At 38.5% G+C, this 22275-nt stretch overlaps 1 protein-coding gene and 1 pseudogene across 1 annotated transcript; both read left to right on the forward strand.

Annotated features, from left to right (window-relative positions):
• The first annotated feature begins 15008 nt into the window (after positions 1-15008).
• LOC121804305 lies at positions 15009-16631 on the forward strand (annotated as a pseudogene).
• Positions 16632-19261: 2630 nt separating this feature from the next.
• Positions 19262-22254, forward strand: LOC121803191 (trihelix transcription factor GT-1-like). Its single transcript, XM_042202890.1, has 5 exons — positions 19262-19835; positions 20874-20912; positions 21302-21418; positions 21549-21773; positions 21874-22254. The coding sequence occupies exons 1-5, from the start codon at positions 19361-19363 to the stop codon at positions 22074-22076; spliced, it is 1059 nt and encodes a 352-aa protein (XP_042058824.1). The 5' UTR covers positions 19262-19360; the 3' UTR covers positions 22077-22254.
• Positions 22255-22275: the final 21 nt, after the last annotated feature.

Raw genomic sequence — 22275 nt, forward strand, 5'->3', positions numbered from 1 at the left:
CACACTATGTTCTTCCAGACGAAATCCAATGTCTTCGAGCTCGTTATCGTAGCTAATGGTTCAGCTTCCACCCACTTCGTAAAGTAGTCCACGGCAACGATTAGAAATTTCATTTGCCGAGGAGCTTGAGGAAGTGGTCCCACTATGTCTATGCCCCATTGCATGAAAGGCCAAGGGCTCTGCATAGTGGATAGATCGGTCTGCGGCATCTTTGGGATATTTGCATGGATTTGGCACTTCGGGCAGGTCTTGACGAGCTGCACTGCTTCTTGTACCAAGGTTGGCCAATAATATCCCCATCTCAGAACTTTTTTAGCTAAAGCTCTGGCTCCGATGTGGCTACCGCACGATCCTTCATGAACTTCTCTGAGGATGTAGTCCGTCTCTTCTGGTCCTACGCACCGCAATAATGGCTGGAGGTAAGACTTTCTAAAGAGGACTCCTTCATGAAGCTCGTACCGAAGTGCTCGGCACGTGATCTTCCGAGCTTCTCTCCTATCCTCGGGCAATTGTCCTTGATCCAGATACTGCAAGATCGGCGTCATCCAGTTCGGCGAGCTGGATACTGAATGTACCTCGGCTTCATCAATGCTTCGATGCATTAATTCTTCCGCCTTTGAGCTCGGATCTGAGGCCAACTTACTTAAGGTATCTGCTCGGCTATTTTCCGCTCTGGGAATGCGGATTATCCGAAAATAGGAGAAACTTCGGCTGATGCTTTGCGCTTTGTCCAAATACTCCTTCATTCTCTCGTCACGAGCTTCACTTGTACCCAACATGTGATTTACTATGACTTGTGAATCACAATGGACTTTGAGAGATTTGACGAGCAGACTTTGCGCTAACTGGAGTCCGGCCAGGAGGGCTTCGTACTCGGCTTCATTATTAGTAGTGGGGAATAGGAACCGAAGTGAGTAGGTTACCTCGTGTCCGTCGGGAGCGACAAGTAAAATACCAGCTCCACTTCCCATCTTGTTTGAAGCTCCATCTACGAATCCGCTCCAGCAGTCCGGCGGCTCTACTTCGGATTCCAAGGGCTGTACTAGTTCGGCATTGGCAGAATTCTTCTGTTCGGCAATAACAGGAATTGCTTGATCGAACTTTGCTTCTGCAAGAAAATCTGCCAAGGCTTGTCCCTTGATAGCTTTCCGGGGTAGATACTCGATTGAGTGTTCTCCCAGCTCTATGGCCCATTTGGCGATTCTGCCTGATGCTTCTGGTTTGGTCAAAACTTGCCGAAGAGGCAGATCGGTTAAGACGCATACCTTGTGAGCGTAGAAGTATGGCCGCAGTCTCCTTGCTGCATTTACTAACGCCAGAGCAATTTTTTCCAGAGGTTGATACCTTGTTTCTGGACCTCTTAATGCTCGGCTTGTAAAGTAGATGGGAAACTGCTTTAGGCCTTCTTCTCGTACAAGCACCGCGCTGATGGTTTGATCCGATGCCGCTAAGTATAAGAATATTACTTCGGCTTCGGTTGGAGCAGAGAGAATAGGAAGCTCGGCTAGATAACTTTTGAGCTCGTCAAAGGCCTTTTTCTGCTCGGCTCCCCACTCGAACTTTGGTGCCTTTTTCAACACCTTGAAGAACGGCAGTTGCTTTTCGGCTGCTTGGGAAAGGAATCGATTCAGTGCGGCTAGACATCCGGTTAGCCTTTGCACGTCATGTATGGACTTCGGCATTGCCATGTCCTGAACGACTTGAACTTTTGAGGGGTTTGCCTTGAGTCCGTCCTTTGAAACCCAACAACCCAGAAACTTTCCCGAATCTACCAAAAAGGTACACTTTTGGGGATTAAGTTTGAGGTTGGCTTTCTTGAGCACGTTGAGAGTGGACTTGAGGTTGTCTTCGTACTCCGAAGTGCTTTTGCTTTTGACAACTATGTCGTCGACATACACTTCAACCTGCTTTCCGATTAGGTGCCGAAAAAGCTTGTCTACCATCCTTTGATAAGTGGCTCCGGCATTCTTTAAACCGAATGACATCTTTTTATAAGCGAAAATGCCGAAATCGGTAATGAAAGCTGTTTTCGGAGCGTCACTCTCATCCATCAACACCTGGTGATATCCTTTGTATAGATCAAGAAAACAGAAAATTTCGAAGCCGATCAAAGCTTCTACTTTTTTATCTATATTCGGAAGGGGATAGCAATCTTTAGGACAGTGCTTGTTTAGATCGGTAAAATCTATGCACATCCGCCATCCTCCTTCCTTTTTCTTGATCATGACAGGATTGGCCACCCACGAAGGATATTTCACCTCGAATAGTACATCCGCTTTTAGTAATTGGCGGACTTCGTCATGGATGACTTGGCTTCTTTCTGCCGCAAAGAGTCTTTGCTTCTGTTTTACTGGCCGGATTGAAGGATCAATATTTAACCGATGAGTGATTACCTCGGGGGGCACTCCGGTCATGTCCAACGAAGACCATGCAAAGACATCTTTGTACTCCTTGAGGAGCTGAATGGTCTTTTCTCGGAGTAGAGGCGTTCCTGCGAAGCCGATCTTGACCGTTCTGGATGGATCGTCATCGTATAACCGAACGGTCATTGAGTTCGGCTCTGAAGTGACTTCGGCCATCTCGCTTGCCTCTGACTCCGGTTGCTGTGATTGCTATGCTTGATGGTGCCGAACTGATTGCTCGGCACTTTTAAGCGCAATCTGCAAACATTCTTTTGCTCTCTTTTGATCACCTCGGATGACCGCTATCCCACCTTTAGTGGGGATCTTGATGGTGAGGTGATAAGTAGAGCAAACGGCCCGAACTGTGTTGAGCCAGTCTCTCCCCAGGATGATGTTGTACGGGGACCGAGCTTTTACCACAAAGAACTCGATCATCGTATTGGAGCTTGTAGGCGCTTTTCCCACCGTGATCGGAAGGCTGATAATACCTTCAGGGCGGGTGTCTTCCTGGGCGAAACTTTTCAGAGGAAGTGGAGCCGGACTGAGCCGAGCTGGATCCACTTCCATTTTATCAAAACATTCTTTAAAAAGAACGCTGACTGACGCTCCTGTATCCACAAATACTCTGTGGATCAGTTTGTTTGCCACTCCGGCTTGAATGACAATAGCGTCTTGGTGAGGAGAGATGGCCGGGACGGGATCGGCATCTGAAAATGTAATCACTTCGTCTTTCTTCAGCCTTTTATGTGTCGGCTCCTCTTGATTGGAACCTCTGCGTTCTGCTTTTAGGGACGACTTAGTTTTCCCGGCAGGGAGAGCATCAATAGTCTGGATTACTCCATCATATTGCGGCTCGTCGTCGTCTTCGGGATCTTCATGCCTTTTCGGATCCTGAGGATTGCAGTTCGCACCTCTCTGCTTTTTGTTCTTTTTCGGCTGCTTGCTTTGGTATTTTTTTAACGTTCCTGTTTTCACAAGAACATCAATACCTGCAGCCAAATTTCGGCACTCCTCGGTATCATGACCGTGGGCTTGATGGAAGGAGCAATATTGATCCTGAGGTCGCCGCGCGGCTGATTTCGTCATCCGCTTTGGTTTTTCGAACATATCGGAATGTAGTTCGAAAATTTCCGTTCTTGACTTGTTTAATGGTACGAACTGAGCGGGCGGCTTCTCAGGATTGAGCCGTGGCCCCAATCTGCCTTGTACCGGTGCCCTTTGAATTCTTTCAAAAGGAGTTCGGCGAGGAAGCACCTGGCCGCTTTGATCGGGCTTCTTTTTCTCTTCTTGGGATGAGCTGTCTAAAGACCGTTTTCGACGGTCTGCCTCATCCGCACGGGAAAACTGGTCCGCAATGTCCCACATTTCTTGAGCTGTTTGCGGGCCGCACTCCACGAGCTTTCTGTAGAGAGCTCCGGGCAGGATTCCATTTTGGAATGCCGAAATGACAAGTAGATCATTGAGATTATCTACTTGTAGGCATTCCTTATGGAATCTCGTCAGGAAGTCGCTGATCTTTTCGTCGCGACCTTGACGTATAGAAAGCAGCTGAGCCGAGGTAATTCGGACTTCCGCTTTCTGAAAGAACCTCCTATGAAAAGCATCCATTAGGTCTCGGTAGGATCGAATGCTGTCCTGAGGAAGGCTGTCGAACCACCTTCTGGCGTTCCCGATGAGCAACTCGGGGAACAGCTTGCACATGTGGACCTCATTGAGACCCTGGTTCGCCATATTATATTGATAGCATCCCAAGAAGTCATGAGGATCCACTAGCCCGTCATAAGTCGTTGACGGTATCCGGTAGTTCCGCGGCAAAGGAGTTCGGATGATATCGTCCGAGAACGGAGTCTTTAATGCTCCGTACATGGCGAACCCGACATCTCTTCGGTACGGAGGAGAAGGAGTTCTCCTGTGATTCCGGTGCCGAGGAGAAACAGGAACATGTCGGGGTTGAGGATTCTTCTTCCTGGAAGACACGGCACTACTGCGGTGGTGACTTTCATGTCTGGATGAGGAAGGAGAATCTACCGTTTTCGTCTTCGGCTGTTGGCTCTTTTGCAGGAAGGTTAAGAACTCCTCCTGCTTCTCAGCCAAGAACAGCTTGACAGCCTCATTCAAATCAGGCTGCTGGGAAGACTCGGTGTGTGGACCTTTTGAGCGGCTTGTTCCTTCACCGTGAGAACTGGATACAGACTTCTCACGAGGCTGCTTTCCAGGCCTATGGGCTGCTGGGTTAGCTTCCTCATGGTCATCACGGACGGAGGCACGGGAGTTGTGCGATCTGGCATGCATTTTTTTTTTTGTAGTGGAAAAAGGGTCAAAAATTCGCTTTATCACAGATTTGGTTCTCTGTTTCCCACAGACGGCGCCAGTGATGAATCCGCGAATTTTTGGTGGTAGTAAATGCAGGAAAGTAGAGATCACAACACAGAGATTTACGTGGTTCGATTTACTGAGGTAAATCTACGTCCACGGGAAGAAAAGAGAGCAGAGTTGTATTGCTTGATCTGTTTTCTACAGCTTACAAATACAAGCTTGCTATATGATATTTTCTCTCTAGAGTTGGTGAATCCTCTATCGGATCTAAGTTCCGTTTATATATAGAACTGAGATCGTGGCTTGCATCACCACCCTAAGTCGTGGAGGTCACGGAGGTCATGAGATCCTGCATGGCCACTAATTAGGCGGTGGCTTACATCATCAGTAATTATGTCGTGGATGTCGTGGAGGTCATGAGAGCCTGCATGGGTCCACCACCAGATAGATCGTGTCTCCCAGTTCGGTATTGCCGAGCAGCTTTTGCCGATGCTGAGAGTAGAGCTTGATGCCGACCTGAGGGCAGAGCTTGATTGGTTGGCTTTTACCGAGCTGTAGGCTGAGGCCGAACTCTTTGGTTGTGCCGAACTGAACTCTTAGCCGAACTCTTTGGTCATGCCGAACTAGTACTCTTTCTCGGGCTTTGTGCTGGCTTGTTTAGTACGTACTCCATCAGGCGCCATAGTAATTTTATGCACGAGAAAAAATTCACTAGTCAAGGAATACCAAGGTGGTAATCCTATTTGGTATGTCACACCAATAAGTTTTTGACATATATGGAAATATATATTGCTCCAATTCTAACTAGACAAATTATAGAAACACTCTAAATATAACCCCACACTATTAATTATATGAAAAGTTTCTGCATATTCCATAGATAATACATGCACTACATATGTATCTATTAACGTTCATATGCAATGATAAAATTGATTCATATAGTATTAATACAATTAATGTACAATATTATAATTGAAATTAATGTCAGCTACTTGTTTTATTTTATTTTGTTAGAACTATTACTAATTTTTAATGTGCAAATAATGCTATTAAAACTAATTAGAACTATTACGTAAGTATATTTCATAAGCATAAAATATACAGTAGATTTTATTATTGTTTAGAAAAGAGTTTTTTATACCTTTTAATTAGAATTATTACTTGTTTTATTGTATTTAAAATTTTTAATTGGGGATCACGTTCACTTATATTATAGGAGTACTACTAAGTTATTTTTTTTTATAATTTCAAATTTAATTGTTATAATACCCCGCTCAAATTAACGTTATTAAACGTTTATAGAGTAAATGAATATATTAAAGCAAGTAGTATTTTAAACTCCTATATTTCGTTGTATTAAAATCCTTGATGGGTTTTAATTGATAGTTAAGCGCCAACGTGAAACTAATTTTTATCAAGAACTTTGATGTGCAAGACGATACATGAAGCGATAAAATAATTGTCAATGTGCATTTATAAATCAGATGGATATTAAATGTCCATTTACAAAATATAGTCATTTCTCTTCAAATGAGAAATGTACTAATTGTATTTAATTTACGATGTTACAAAAACGAGCTAAAGCTTCTTCGCAAAGCTAGTATTCGATCTTCAGGAAACCCCAACTTCCTACAAATGATGGGACAGGTCAGAAACGACAGTGCAATAATAATATAGTAACAAAAAATAACTTTTACCATCTTTATGCGTAAAATAACAAGTAGTATTTGAATGTATACAACAATAAAAGAAGGTCCGACATCTCGAGCAATTAGTAAATCCCGCTTCCATTTCAGAAAAACCTCCTACACGAGAAAATGATCACTGTAATTAGTAAAATATATATATATATATATATATATATATATATATATATATATCTACCTAGTGGGCAAAAGAATAGGAAGTGGGGAAGGGAGGAATAGTACCAACTTTGTTTTTCTTACCAAATCCTGCACCATCCCGAGAGCTCCGCCAACAAACACCCCCCTTAATTCTACCTCTGCAAAATGTGATGAAATCAAAGAAAAGAATGATGATGTTGGGATATTAACCGAGAAAAATGCGTAGCCATAACTTGTGTAGGGAGTTAATGTATACAAGAAGGTATCAGCTTCCTATCAACGCCTACCCAAAAAATTTTCTTTCACCTCCAAACTTTTATTTTCAAGTAAGTAGACGGAAAACTTTCACCTTCCAATACCAAGTTTTCCAGTTTTCTTTAAGAAGGAGAGTTTCAAGTCGCATCATAGAAATCTCTTATCATCCTTTTGAGGTAATGATTCTCAAACCACAAGTTAAATCTTTTCAAGTTTTTTTATCAAGCACGTCATGTTAGCATGAATTCATATAGAACTTAGAATCACAACCAAGCATGCTCCCAAATAATCAATTTTTCAAATTCATTTATTTTATGCTGAGCCTAATTTACATACAACTGCAAAGTCTTAGAATCACAAAAAAAAAGTAGGAAAAACTCCTAAAATGTTTTCTCTTTGGAAGATAAGCACCTTCAGAAATTTATAACAGAAAATCTAACCGTTCAAATGTAATTTTCTTAGGTCAAAGTGAACTTAAGAGAGTTGTTTACCTTCCTTTAAAATTTCAAAACGATCGGACAATGTTTGAATCTCCGATCGTGTACAAAACCAACGCTGGTACTGTAGAAAACGACAGCCACTTCCGAAATTAATACTGGAATATCTAACTGTTAAAATTTAATATCCTTCGGTAATAATGATACTTTATGAGTCTTCTACCTTCGGTTAAAATTTCGGGACGATCGGATATTGTTTGGACTTCTGATCGTGAAGGAATCTGAGGCTATATCTTGTTTGGCAAAAAAAAGAGAAAGAAATGGAGAGAGAGAGAGAGAGATAGAAACAGATGTTGAGCAGATAGAGAGAAGTGGATTTCACCTATAGAGTTTCTAAGGGCGGGAGCCTATTTTGACTTATTTAAGTACTTGGACTAATATTTTTAGCTCCTTTGTCATTGAACCATTTCAAGTATAAAATTGGTTTGGGCCACATACTTTATTTTTTATGACTTAAATTTTTAGAGTTGTTTGGACTAAAATTAATTAATTCTTCATTTGGGATTAATTAATTATAATATTAGGATTAAATTAATTGCTTGAGATTAAATTCTCTTGAATTAATTTAAATAAGTGAGTTTGCATGATTTGATCCTCAGATTTACTAAATTAATTGAGAGATTAATTAATGTCAATAATTAAATCTCCGGATTTAATTAAAGTGAAGGAGTTATGAAAGAGAGAAGAAAATATGATGCATATCCTAGGAGCATATCCTAGAAGAAAATAGACTATTATCTTTTATTGGACAAGGTCCATCACACGGAATTAACTCCAAAAGGAGTTAATATTGTCATACGGAGTCAGAAGCGTACAAGGTGAACTTTTCTATCCTACATACAAGTGTGGATAAAAATATGAAGTATATTTGAGATAATATTTATTTATCCAAATGATGTTGTCTTGTCATAAAGGATGTTATTTTATGTAATGATATCTATCTGTTTGGTTATACCGAATGTGTTATGGCAAATAAAGTAAGAAATCGAATTCGGGTCCCAGCAAGGGAGAGTCCCTACTCGGACTAGTGTACACGTGGACTATGTGTCATCGGTAAGGTTGGCCGGTCCGGTGTCCGTGGAAAGTGGCCACTTTCCCGGCACATGAATGTTAAGGTGACCGTAGGAGAACACCATCTCTACGGCACAAGATGTACAGATATGGCAAAGAACAGAAAGAACTTAGACTGTGCAATCGAAAAATAATTTTTAGTAAGCGCAGGTCTTTTTAATAAAACCCTTGAGTGTTACTATGTTAATGGCTTGACAATATTTTCAAATGTATTATTGTATTTTTCGACAATGTGTTCATTTAGTACCTTTGTACTCAGCCCTGCATGTATTTCTAAATGTGCAGGTTGGGCTGTGATGGAGTGGAGGGTGCTAATTAAACCAGACCTACTTATATTTTCATTCAATACTCTCGGAGGTTCGTGTCTTCATACATGGAACCGCGTTCAGTTCCTTCAGCTGTGCATTGAAGCAAGTGAAATCCTTTATGTTTCTAAAGACTCTGATAACTAGCCAGTATATTGTATGGTCCTCGACTCGAGTCATTGTGATTAGGGGTGGTTATTCGGTCGGTTCGGTTAATAACCGAACCGACTTGTCGGTTAACCGACCCCAAAATTTCATCAAAAAACTAACCGGAACCGACCCGATCTCAAGTTCGGTTACTTAATTAACCGACTCAGTTAGAACCGGTCGGTTATCGGTTATAACCGAACTAACCGAATTGAAATGAAAATTGTTTATGGTTTTTAACTTTTCATCTACTTTTATTATTATTATTATTATTATATTTCTATTTACAAGTAATACATAAATTGTTTAGGCACTTTAAAAGACTTAACTTTAAATGATCTAAAATATAAAAACTTTTTTCCAATAATAAGTGAAGGGTTATCCTATTTTTAAAATAGTAGTAATGCTTAATCACTTTATTGAATTTGAGAGATCTTATTTATAAAATACTAATATTTATAAACTTTATAAGCTTTGAGATATTATAAGTAACTGATAGTAATACAAATTAAAATAGACTTTTTGACATTACAATATGAGACTTTGACAAAATTTGGAAGTAAATTATAATTTCTTCTATTGTGACAAAGTTTGGAAGTAAATTATAATTTTCTTCTAATATTAATTAAAATATAATTGAAATTAAAATTGTTTATGGTTTTAACTTTTAACTTTTCCTCTACTTTATTATTATTATTATTATTATTAATATACTCCTATTTACAAGTAATACATAAATTGTTTAGGCACTTTAAAAGATTTAAAATTTACATGATCTATAATTTAAAAACTTTTCCCCAATAATAAGTGAAGGGTTATTCTTTTTTTAAAAGAGTAATGCTTAAGCACTTTATTGACTTTGAGATATAACTTAATAAGTATAATACTATAATTGATAGTGACACAAATTAAAATGGACTTTTTTGACATCGCAATACGAGACTTTGACAAAATTTAGATATAAATTACAATTTCTTCCATTGTGACAAAGTTTGAAAGTAAATTATAATTTCTTCTAGTGTTAAATAAATATATAATTGAAATTAAAATTGAATTTAATTCGGTTATCGGTTATAACCGACTTGGAGCAAAACGTAAAACCGATACCGAACCGATAACCGTAAATTTCGGTTATCTGTTAACCGATAACCGACCGATTTCGATTCGGTTCTCAGTTAACCGAATAACCGAAAACCATTTACCCACCCCTAATTGTGATCGAGTCATTCTATTCATGTATTCACCGTTTAAACTCTACAGACATAAAGCTCAACCATTAAATCCTTCTTTTTGTATCTTCGCCCTTCACGATGACGGTGTTACACCATGGAAATCAAACTAGGCGACCACAAACTTCCAAAATTTACCCCATAAGTACCTAAGTGCGCAGAGAAAATGATATGTGTGAAGTAATGAGCTAAGAGAGAAAAGTGAAAAGTGTATAATGCTTGGTGATGATGCCTCTCTCTTCATGTTGTATCTATTTATAGTTGAGGCTCGAACTTGTAGGGTAGTCTCTTTGCTGAATTGACGATTTTGCCCTCCAAGAAAATCCTTCAAAAAGACACTTTTCTGCTCACAGCTGCTTCCTTGACTTCCCCGGTCTAGTTGCAACTGACTTCTTTACTACACTTTCCCCTCGGTTTCCTCTGTCTGGTAGATTTTTCCTTCCGTTCCCTTGACCTGACAGATTCTCTACGCACCTAAACTTAAAACATGTATTAGTTAATCGAAATCATAGAATTTAACCCTATAACCGATGCATGAAATTGGCCTTATCAAACTGCTCACACTTAAATCATACTTGCCCTCAAGTATGAAAGACAAAATAAAGAAATAAGTCAAATTTCGTGCATGGTTATTATTAACTAACTTAAAGAAAAAACTAGCATAGCTCCTAGACAACTTAGAGACGCAGACAACTTAGACACAGACTTAGATACACATATGAGAAAACAACTAAAAACTCAGAGAGACAAAGATAAACACATATGTATAAACTGGTTCAAGTTATAGCAGTCGTCCCCACAAGCTTAAGGTCACTCCAATCGTCTACAGTCTAAAATTCATCCCCCTCCCTTCGTCTTATCTAGTCAGTTCTAATTGTTGGATTCACTTGGCCACCCATTCCTCACCAGAAACGTTAGGACCATTCACTCATTTATGTTTTTGCCATACCACTGATGCCTCGGGTTTTATTGACACAGAAAGAGTTCCTTAAGGTCTTTTCATTTGGTTATAACGGGCCAGGGGATTATAATGTATGTAGGTGAGAATCCTAGGCGTCTAAGTTCAAGAAGTATAAGTACAAATATATGAAGGATATGTGAACTTAGGGACAAAAGATGGAAACAACCTCCCTATCTATAAATCTGACTTCCCAAAATTTTGAGGTGTTCCCTGGCCATTTTGGCCTTATTGCCTAACTTCCTTTTACTGGGTCAGAAAAGCTGACTCTTTTCTAGGTCAACTCCAATTTCACCCATTAATCTCCGCAGCCACAAAATTTCCGTTAGCCCACTTCTAATTCCTCGGAACTCCGCCTCAGCACTTGACAATGCCACACTACCTTCTGCTTTTTGCTCTTCCATGTTACCAAGTTACCTTCCACAAAAGTGAAGTATTACTAGCCCAGTCTGCATCAGTATACTTAAAAACTCCTCGGTGTTAATTTTTCTTGAACATAACTCCATTTCCAACTGTTCTCTTGAGATATCTAACAATCCCAAGTGCAACATCATAATGATCCTTTTGTGGTCGATGCATGAATTGGCTCACCACTCCGATGGCATATGCTATATCCGGTCTGGTATAAGACAGATAAATGAGTTTCCCAACCAAACGCTGATACCTCCCTTGATCAGCTAACTCAGCTCCCTTTATAATTTGTAACCCGTGGTTTACCAACTTTGGCATCTCGACCGGCTTGCAGTCCAATAGGCCAGCCTCTGCTAAAATGTCGAGAGTGTACTTCTTCTGCCTGAAAAAGAACCTCAACACTTCTATCCCAAGGAAATATTTCAAGTTTCCTAGGTCCTTCATCTCAAACTCCTGAAAAGAGGCTTCCCTTGAGTCGCTCCATTTCCTCAGTGTCGTGTCTAGTAATGATCATGTCGTCGACGTAAATAATCAAACACGTAATTTTCTCTCCGCGCCTCTTCAAAAATAGCGTATGATTGGAGTTGCTATGTCTGAATCCATTCTTCATCATGGCTTCGGAAAACCTTCTGAACCATACTTTGGGAGACTGCTTTAAACCGTAAAAGGTTTTCTTCAGTCGACACCCTTATCCCCTTTTGTATCATTCTGAGAAGTCTGGTGGAGCTTCCATATACACTTCTTTCTTCAATTCACTATGGAGGAACGCGTTGGTGACGTCGAATTGGTGCAACGACCAATCTCTATTGGCAGCTTTTGATAAAAGAACTCGAATCGTGTTCATTTTTGCCACCGGGGATAAAGTCTCCAAGTAGTCCACGCCATAAGTCTGCGTATAGCCCTTGGAGATTAGGCGAGCTTTGTACCTCTCTATGGAGCCATTGGTCGCTGTTTTATGGTGAATACCCACCGACATCTGACTGTCTTATTTCTCTCTGGTATTCGACATTTCTCCCAAGTGTCATTCCTTTCTAGTGCCCCCATTTCTTTTAGCATTGCCTCTCTCCAATGTTTATGTCTCCGAGCCTCTTCTACAGTGCAGGGGATTTAGCCAATTCTGAGACTCGTCTTGTTGCAATATTCGCAATTGAATATCTGGACTTCGATGTTCCTATCCGATGAGTTGATTGCATATTCTGAGCCTTGTTGGGTTGTATCTCTCGGGTGGCACCCCCCGTTGATCTTGCTGGAAGAGTGTATCAACCAATCTCTTCATTCACCTATTTTTTAATCAATTCACAAACTTCCGACTCATCCTAAGTCTCAATATCAGGCTCAGAATATGCAACCAATTATGTGTTATCAGTATTAATAGTAATACTTTCTGGCTCAGTGGGTATCAGTAGGGGCGAATCTGAGACAATGTCACTCGAGGTAGCGGACTGTCCTTCTGGGGCTTGCTCGGTGGTTCTGACAACTTTCTCGAGTGGGTCCACTTCGAGTTGACTTGGTATTGGTAACTGACTTAGTGGGTCTAAGGTATTACTCTCCCCCTGACCGCTAAATTGGTGAAAAAAGTACTCACTCTCTAGAAAGTCACAATTCATTGTAGTGAATGTGCGATCGGAATTGGGGTCATAATATGTATATCCCTTTTGGTTTACCCCATAACCAACGAATATGCATTTAATTGCACATACAGATAGTTTATCTCTGTCATGTTTAGGTATGTGGACAAATATGGAACATCCGAACACCCTGGATTGAAGAGTTAAAGGTATAGGTATTTGGGCATGTTTAGAGAGAGCTTCGAGTGGAGTTTGAAGATTTAGTGAGCTAGTTGGGAGTCGGTTTATATTGAAACCTCTCTTTCAAATATCAAAATTGAAGAAGTCGCCGGCAGAAATGAATGCAATGCCAAGTTGGAAAATAACATTACATTGCAGCAATATGGAAAGGTGAAGTGTGCATCAGATTTAACTTGTAACTCTCAATAAGTAAAATACTAGTACAAGACTCTTCATCTAACACATCAATGTACAAGCTTGAAAGGTTTTAGAATGTTTTAGGTCTTGTGCTTTATTTAATACTTATCTAATGTACAAGCTTGAAAGGTTTTAGAATGTTTTAGGTCTTGTGCTTTATTTAATACTTATCTATTATAGGTAGCCTATAAATAGTATTGATTTAACTATCAGAAAAAAAAGACTAACCCCTCCAAGTTCACCTTGAAAGGTTTGAGGGAAGGTGTTGCTAATTGAAACTTGATATAATATTATAATTATCTCACAGTGTTCACATAGACCTGAAACCACTATATAACTCCTCCTATCACCATTTGGTTTTAGGATGGAACCCATGGATTTCTATCAATATATCTATGTACCACTATCTTTCTTTATGATTCAATGTGGAAATTTTTGGTGATGGGATGAGGGTTTTTATAGGGGAGATGTGAAGCTCTTTTCTATGAGAATTCGATATTTTAATATGGAAAGAATAATTTATGGAGAGAGAATTGGAGATTATGGAAAATTGGTGATGCATGTCTGTTTTATTGATTGCAATTTTTTTGGTTGAAAAATTATGTATCGTAGTTTATGTATGGTAAATCTTTATCTAGCTTAATATTTTATGGTATTTAATTTTGTAGCAGCAATAGTGATATGCATTGTCAGGTCATAATATATTTCGATTGATTTTTTTAATCAATCCAAAAGTAAGGAATAAAATCCAAATAGTGTTATGTTCAAAGCTTTTTACAGCATTGTTAAATGGAGTAAAATTTGGGCTGACGGGCCTTCTCTGCATGTTGTGTCCTTCCATATCACGCCAAAGGAAGATGAAAATGTAACATTAATTTATAAGTAGACTTATCGCACATTAGTTGTATTATATGAATCAATTCTATCATTACATGTATGGAAAATTAATGGAATACTTATATTATGTGTGTATATGTAGTTTTTATATATGGAATATGCATAAACTTTTCATATAATTAATAGTGTGGGGTTATATTTAGAGTGTTTCCATAATTTATTTGTCTAGTTGGAATTGGGGCAATATATATTTCTATATGTCAAAAACTTATTGGTGTGACATATCAAGTAAGAATGCCACCTTGGTATTCCTTGACTAGTGAATTTTTTCTCACAATTTATTCACCTATAATGTTATAGTTAATCAAGAGATTTGTCAACATCTTCTAAATACATAAATGATATGCTATAGCAGTATATGTGAACATCGCCCATATGCATGTCTAAATATAATTTATACTATTACGAAACAATCTATGTATGATTTATTTTGAATACTTTGATAACTATTTAATTCTTTTAAGGCCATGTTTCATATTCTTTAATTATTTTACTAATTGAATTGCATTTCACCCTATTTTATTATTATTAGTATGTCACTATTGAGTCTACAAACATAGTAGTATTACTAAAAGAAGACAACTTTGAAATATTGTTGTGCTTGATGTGGAACAAGTAACATAGTTCTATTTATTTTTCTAAGTAGGGAATTTGACAATTATAGAGATATTGCTGTAGAGATATTGAAATGGGCTTGAACTATTCATCTAGGTCGGTGTCCCGAGCACACATTTCTGAAGATAATCCGGTATCACATGTTAGGGTGATTGGGAATGGGAATTTGGAAGAAGGTGTTTCTGAAAATAATGTAGAAATCTACTCAAGATCATGCAATGTTAGTAGGTTGGAAGCCAGTTATTTGAACTTCAGCTGCGGGAGGGACTGTTGCAGCTCATTGGAACCAACCTCCGTGGACATTGTTGGCCATTTGCCATCTTATCCTTTTGGGATGGATATTAAAACTACTTTCACTGCTACCACTAGTCGGTTGGAGGATCTCGAGGTTGATTGGGGAGGTTACAATTACATGAAGAACATGTTTTGTCAAGAAGGTTATGGTTTATATGCGGGATATATATTTTTGGAATCATTCTTTTACATCCCAATCGCTTTCACGCACAGTTCAGTTAAATACGAGACTAATTACAATTATGCAGGATTATTTACCTAGCAGTTTTCAGTTTGACCACAATCTTGCATTAAGTACATATGAGGGTGATGTTGGAGTCGAACGAGCGTGCAATGTGGAGAACGTTGGTTGCGGTCTTAACATGGTATCCACAAGGGAAGTGGATGGTGCGTTTGAATTTGAAGGAGAGCTTCACGAAGCTTTTACTTACGTTCTTAGCCATCTGAGAGTGAAGGACCTTTTGTCTGTAGAAAGGGTTTGTAATTCCCCGTCATCTATTGTCCTAGGGGATCCTTTGTTTTGGACGACTATCCACATACACCGGCCTCCGTGTGAAAGGATCACAGACGTAGGTCTCATGCAAATTGGTGGGTAGAGCTTAGGGTAATCTTCAATGCATGAGCTTAGTGGAGTGCTTCAAAATAACTAATGATGGTGTGAAGCGTGTACTTCAAGCAAATCGACAATTAACTAAGGTTCGTAGTCCAGCAGAACTCAACTATTCACATTTTTGTCAAGTGTTACATAACTTGCATATGATTGTTGTGTCTTCAATTATTGGTTTACAAAACATTGGGCAAGTTTCTATATGATGATATTATGTGGCTATGGGTGGGGTACGGGTGAAGTTAATTAGCAGAAGATGTTTTAATTGTCTGTTAAATTAGTCGGGGTGGGGTTTGGGTGAAATTAAACACTTAAAACATAGTCGCATCATGCTTCCTATCTTAGTAGAAGTTCAACGTCTTAACCATTGATAAATCTGACATCAACATCTAAATTTCCACATGTTGGTAAATAAATTGTGCTTTCTTAAGTTTTGCTTATTTAATGTGATATTTAGTGGTCAACTAATATGTTCATTATGTAGGTGTGTGTTCCCGGTATGTTGTACAAAGATCAAATTCGAATGCATATTGAATTACATCAGATCCTACAACTACAAGAATGAATTTGGAGGTACAGTTGAGACTTGGAGGCATCTATGGTGGTGTGAATCACGATCAATTTGAAGAGTTGAACTCATTATTGGTTTCCACGGACAAGAAGATTGAAGAAAGTACTCACAAGCCACATTTCTACAACACAAAGAATGTTTATCTTCCACTTGATCATGATCACACCATTGATGTTAAAATGTGTTTGAGATGTGAGGACTTCAAAATGATTTATGAAAGGTGAGCTAACTGTAGCCGGTGAGTTAATGGTAATAAATTTGGGGTGGACAATTGTATGAATATACTATGATCACATTGTTATAAGCATTACCTCGCGCAAGAAGACAAGTTTAAAGAGGAAACCAAATTTGTGACGATTGACACTGTGTAAGTCGTCACTTCAGTTTCAATAGCTTTAAATCTAGGAACAAGATGATACTTGGTAGTCGTCTTGCTATCCATTTCCACCGATGGATGCTCGACTACAGAGGGTGAAAAACTAGAGACGGAATGTGTATAGATTGTATAACTCAAGATTTTAACTTTTGTTGTTATGGTAATGTTACTGGGTGATTAGTTTTAGTACTAGTATTTATTAAGACTAAAAAAGGTGAGATGCATATATTGTAGTAACAATTTTACTACTATATTAGAAAATAGTTTTTATTTTAAATGATATATTGGTGACATACTCTGACAAATAATGTTATGAGATAGCCTTGCGAAATTGAATTGTTTAAATACTTGGCTCATAATAGTAGAAATTTATTTCTACACTTTTGGAATAAAAATTGTATAGAAGAGTTATATATACTTTCCAATCGTTATGTTGTACATAGGCCCTCTATCAAATCACATACATTCATTTCTACACCGGTTATTGTTTAACATTTTAGCTTTTTACTTTGTAAGAAAATAAATACTACTAATATCTTTATAAACACATTGCCATTCGAACTGTCGCAACCGTGCTACATCTCCTTCTCGTAACAGTCGGCTTGGGGGCGAGAAGTGGCGGTCACCCCTAGACATATAACATTGTGAAATTATAGTATTCCCCTCATTCAAGGTTTTTGACTCCCTAATTTTTGTTGATTTTGTAGATTTACAAATAATTGTGTATTACTCCATATGATTTTATGTTCAATATTTCCTTTCAAATTTCTTTCACTTTCTTCTGTCTCCTTGTTGAGAAAGAAGTTATATTGCCACTAACCCATAGCCCTAATCAATTTTCCCTCCAATTAAAAGATTAGATTACATGTCGATAAAAATACATATTTTTCTAAAATAATAAGGAAAATTTTTGGGATATAAAGTATAAATTAAACTTAATAAAAAAAATTATAAATGGAATTAATTCGAACAAGAAAAAAATAAACAAATCCAAGAAACAGTTGAAGATAGCATCCTAAAATCATGTACTTATTATATATGTGACCACATTGTGCATGGAAATCTAAGTGTTATTCTTGGATTTCTTGCACCACTTCTTGACCCATTTGAAGTTGATTAGCTTCTTCTTGGACTTGTCAGAATCATCCTTCTCCTTCTTATTCTCGGGCATTTCCGATGGGGCCGGCTGAGGGTCCCATTGATCTGCCCACGACAGCCCGTTCGACTCATATATATCCATCGATCTTCTCCTCTCTTGTTTCGTCTATACCTTACTTTGCTAGGACGCAGAGAGGGAGATTGTCTAATGTTTTTTACGATGCTCTAAATATGGTTGTTTTTCGAGCTCCCTACATGCATGAAACTACTATTTTTGGAAAGTAAGGAAACATTCTCATCCCCTTGTAGTGAGAGGTCTTTATGATGTATGATATCATAACCACTCAATATCATCACAAATAAATTGCCGAGAAATGAAACTTGTATTACAAAATAAGGTGAGTGACATGCAATGGAACTTGCTCATTTTATTTATTACTTCAAGTGATAAAAGAAAGCTTTAACTTTTCAGTATGTTGTAGAACATATAAAGTACGTAGTAAATAATAATTTTAGAGTGTTGGTAAATATTTTCTCCTATGTCCATACCTATTGTGACATTTTCTAAAGGGGGTCACTCATCTCGCAATTTCTTCAAGCTAAACACGCTTAACTTTAAAATTCTTATGAGATGGAGACCAGAAAACAATATGCGTTTGGAAATTGCAAGATCCATCATAAGAACTCTAAAGTTAAGGATGCTTAATTAAAGGAAATTGTGAGACGAGTGATCCACCTGGGAATTGTCTTATTTACTTATCCTTTACTCTCTCATTCCCTTTGTAGCTTAGTCGTATTACTTTTTGGATTGTCCAACTGTAGTTGAGTCATTTCCTTTTTTGGCAAAAAGTACTTTACTCTCTCTTACTTTTATTCTCTCTTCATCTCTCTACGTTTTTCCTTTCTACTTTATTCTCATTTTACTTAACTCATTTAAAACAATTTTTCTTAAATGCTGTGCCGAAAAAAAATTACTCTGCTACAGAGGGACGGAGGGAGTATTATTTTATATACTAACCCTTATCATCTATATTTTATTGTAAAATAATTTTGTTATTCATTGTTCTTCATAGTAGTAGCATTTCTTAAACCTTAAAATGAATCAAAGTAATATACTTGGAGGAGTACAATGATTTAGTGGAGTACGAGGTCCACTTGACCAAAATAAATAAAAAAACGTGACTCTAAATTGTGGATGACCGGAAATGGCGCGAATGCAAACTTATGTAATTTTACAAGTTTTAAATAAAGAAGTTGATGATTTAAAATAGAACTGAAATTTTCAAAAGATATTTGGAAGATAATTAAATGTATATATATATTAGCGCGCCATAAAAATCAAAGCATCTCTTCAAAAAACCATAACTGTAATAACTGTCAGATTCTCCGAGCTCCTTTACAGCTCAAATTCACAAATTCCAGTTCAATTTTCAATTCAATTTCAATTCCGAAAACCCCCAAAAATTCGATTAATCAGAAATGCATCAAGAACAAGAAGAATCCGCCGCAGATTTCAACAACGAAGATACCATGATCGCCGAAATGAGCGGCGAAGATGATCCCGCAAACCAGAGTTCATTCAAGCCACTACTGCCTCCACCTCCTCCCAGGAAACGGGGGGAGACGTGGTGTGAAGAGGAAACCCGCGCCCTCATATCTCTCCGCAAAGAAACCAATTTCATGTTCAGCGCCTCCAAGTTCAACCAGCATCTCTGGGACTACATTCACGCCACGATGAGGGAGAGGGGTTTCGATCGATCGGCGGCTATGTGTGTGGAAAAGTGGAGGAATCTGCTGAAGCAGTACAGAAGGGTGAAGCAGAACAAAAATCATGATGCGGATGGGAGCGATAAGATGAACTTCTACAACGAAATCGATGAGGTTATGATGGAGGGGGGCGGAAATGGGAAGGATTCTGAATTGGGCTCGTTTGTGCAATCTGTTGGTGAGAAAGGTTAGGTCTGATTTTCCCCTTTCTTTGATTCAATACTGTTTGTTTAGGAATATCTTGTATTCAAAATTGAGCTAAATTGTTCCCTTGTTCGATAGTTTAGGGGTTCATTGAGTCGTATCACTTCATTCAAATTCAAGAAGAACTAGTTCTGGTGGGATGATGTGATGGAATTCAGTGTAGGGATTGGCCTATGTCTTTTGTAGAAATGTGTAGTTGTAGAGTCTCTTCTATTTTTATTGAGCAGCTGAGTTACAAGAATAGAAGTCGGTGTTGTATTGTTTGTATTGGCATTCAAAATCTTTTTTGCAAGATTGGTGTTGCTGTTACTGGTTTAGGGTGTGTTGCTGTATTGATTTTCAAAATAGTCAGAATCTGCTAGTTTCCATCCATCCTGATTTTCCCTTTCTTTGTCACCCCCATTGTGGTGGAAAACCGCAAGCCCACAGTGTCCGTGTAAAGCAATAAACGAAAAGCATCCTAACTCAATTAGATGGAGTGTCCAAATTATTTGGTTTTTGTAAAATGAAGAGCTTCTTAGTTCGGTACTTCTATGATGGAAAGAAAAGAGGGTTTAGTTGAACTAAAAAGAGTTTGAGGGTTTAATGTCCCAATAAGTAAGATAAAGGGCTAATTGTACCTCTCATTTGCAATCTAGTCTGTCCCTTCCCAGCCTTCCCGGACACTCTGGCTTTTCTGTACCAGGGTATACACGTGATCCCCTTCTCCCCTCTGCTGTCGAAATTTTGTTAGACAGAGTGGGTTGATGAACTATAGGATAGGTGCTGTTGTGGTGGTTTCTTCACTTATTAGAGTTCTGTGACATTTTATGCGCGTGGATTGGTCGTGGTAGGTTTTTCTTCACGGATAAATGATGACTACTTCTGTAGTGTAGTTGTATCTATATATCTTAGAATCATGTTCTATAAATTCACTTGGTGCCACCATCGTCTACGTTCTCTCCTTTACATGCCCATTGAACATGTAAACGTTTGAAGTAGAATGCTGCATTAAATTTTTTATTCTACTTGGCCTATGCAGATATGGATGATGCTAGTCTAACTTTTGGACATATGGAAGGTATGTGCGTTGTCCAATTGGATCTTTGCATGTCGTTCCTTCGTCACTGTGCTTAATTTGTTGCTGAAGAGCGGTGGACTCTTGTTGTACAGAAATCGCAAGGATGAAGGGAAGTTATTAGACTGATATGAGAATAGCTCTACTTGAGTGATCTGTTGCTAATTCAAGCGTCATATCAAGAATGTCAAATAGCTCTACTTGCCACATTACACCATGTTCTCTGACATTTCGCTAAAACCTGAAAGAGTGATTGTTGAACTGGTTTATGTCTCTCTATGATGTTAAGTGATATGTTTGTTCATATTGGTGAGGGTCAACTTTAAGCTGTTGTCTCTCTTTTTAGCAGCAATGATCTAACTTCTTAACAAAAAAAAATCTTTGGCATACAGGTACTGGCGGATCAGCGACACATATGGATCTCGAGGCACATCCTCTTTCCATCACCACGGAAGCTGATGCAGTTAATGTTTCTCCATGGAATTGGAAAGATACTCTTCCAGGAAAAGGTTAGTCCACATTTTGTTTTACATTATGGATCTAGTTCGATCACTTGATCTAGCTTTGTTAGCGGATGATCTGCGTTTTGTTAAAGTCTTGTACGGATATTAGATGATCGATACATTCCATATTCTGCAGGTGAGCAAAGAAACACTTACTGTGGGAGGGTGATAACAGTAAAGATGGGAGAGTATACAAAGAGGATAGGTATTGATGGCAGTGGAGATGCTATAAAGGAAACCATCAAATCTGTATTCGGGCTGAGGACAAAACGCCCTTTCTGGTTGGAAGACGAAGATAATATTGTTCGAGCACTGGACAGAGAAATGCCGATAGGGAACTACATTCTTCACGTCGATGAAGGTACTGCACAAAATGCCACATTAATTACTTATAAGGTGATTGTAGGATGAAGTTCGCTTGATCATTGTGTGAAGCTCGAAAATGACAACCCTCGTTACAGGCCTGATGATTAGAGTTTGTTCGCCAGAGCACTTGCCAGTGCACACAGAGGAGAAAACCTTCTTTACAGATGATGATTTTTGCCAGTTCCTCTCGAGACGTTGCTGGACTTGTTTGAGAGAGAACAATGGCTACCGGCATATTGACAGCATGGACGAGCTATGTCCCGGGGCTGTGTATCGTGGTGTGTCATCCATCAACTGAGAGCATTCTATTCTGAGAGAGAAACGATGGCTACCGGCATATTGACAACAGCATGGATTCTTGTGTCAAAATGCTAAAATTCAATGCTTGGTTATATTCTTGTGACAAATTGTAAAACAGTTAGACACCACTGTATATCATTCTAAATTTCTGGATAATATAGATAGTTTTGAACTTTTATGATCATATTTAATTTCAT

The sequence above is a fragment of the Salvia splendens genome, chromosome 5 (genome assembly GCF_004379255.2).
Source record: "Salvia splendens isolate huo1 chromosome 5, SspV2, whole genome shotgun sequence".
NCBI lineage: Eukaryota > Viridiplantae > Streptophyta > Magnoliopsida > Lamiales > Lamiaceae > Salvia > Salvia splendens.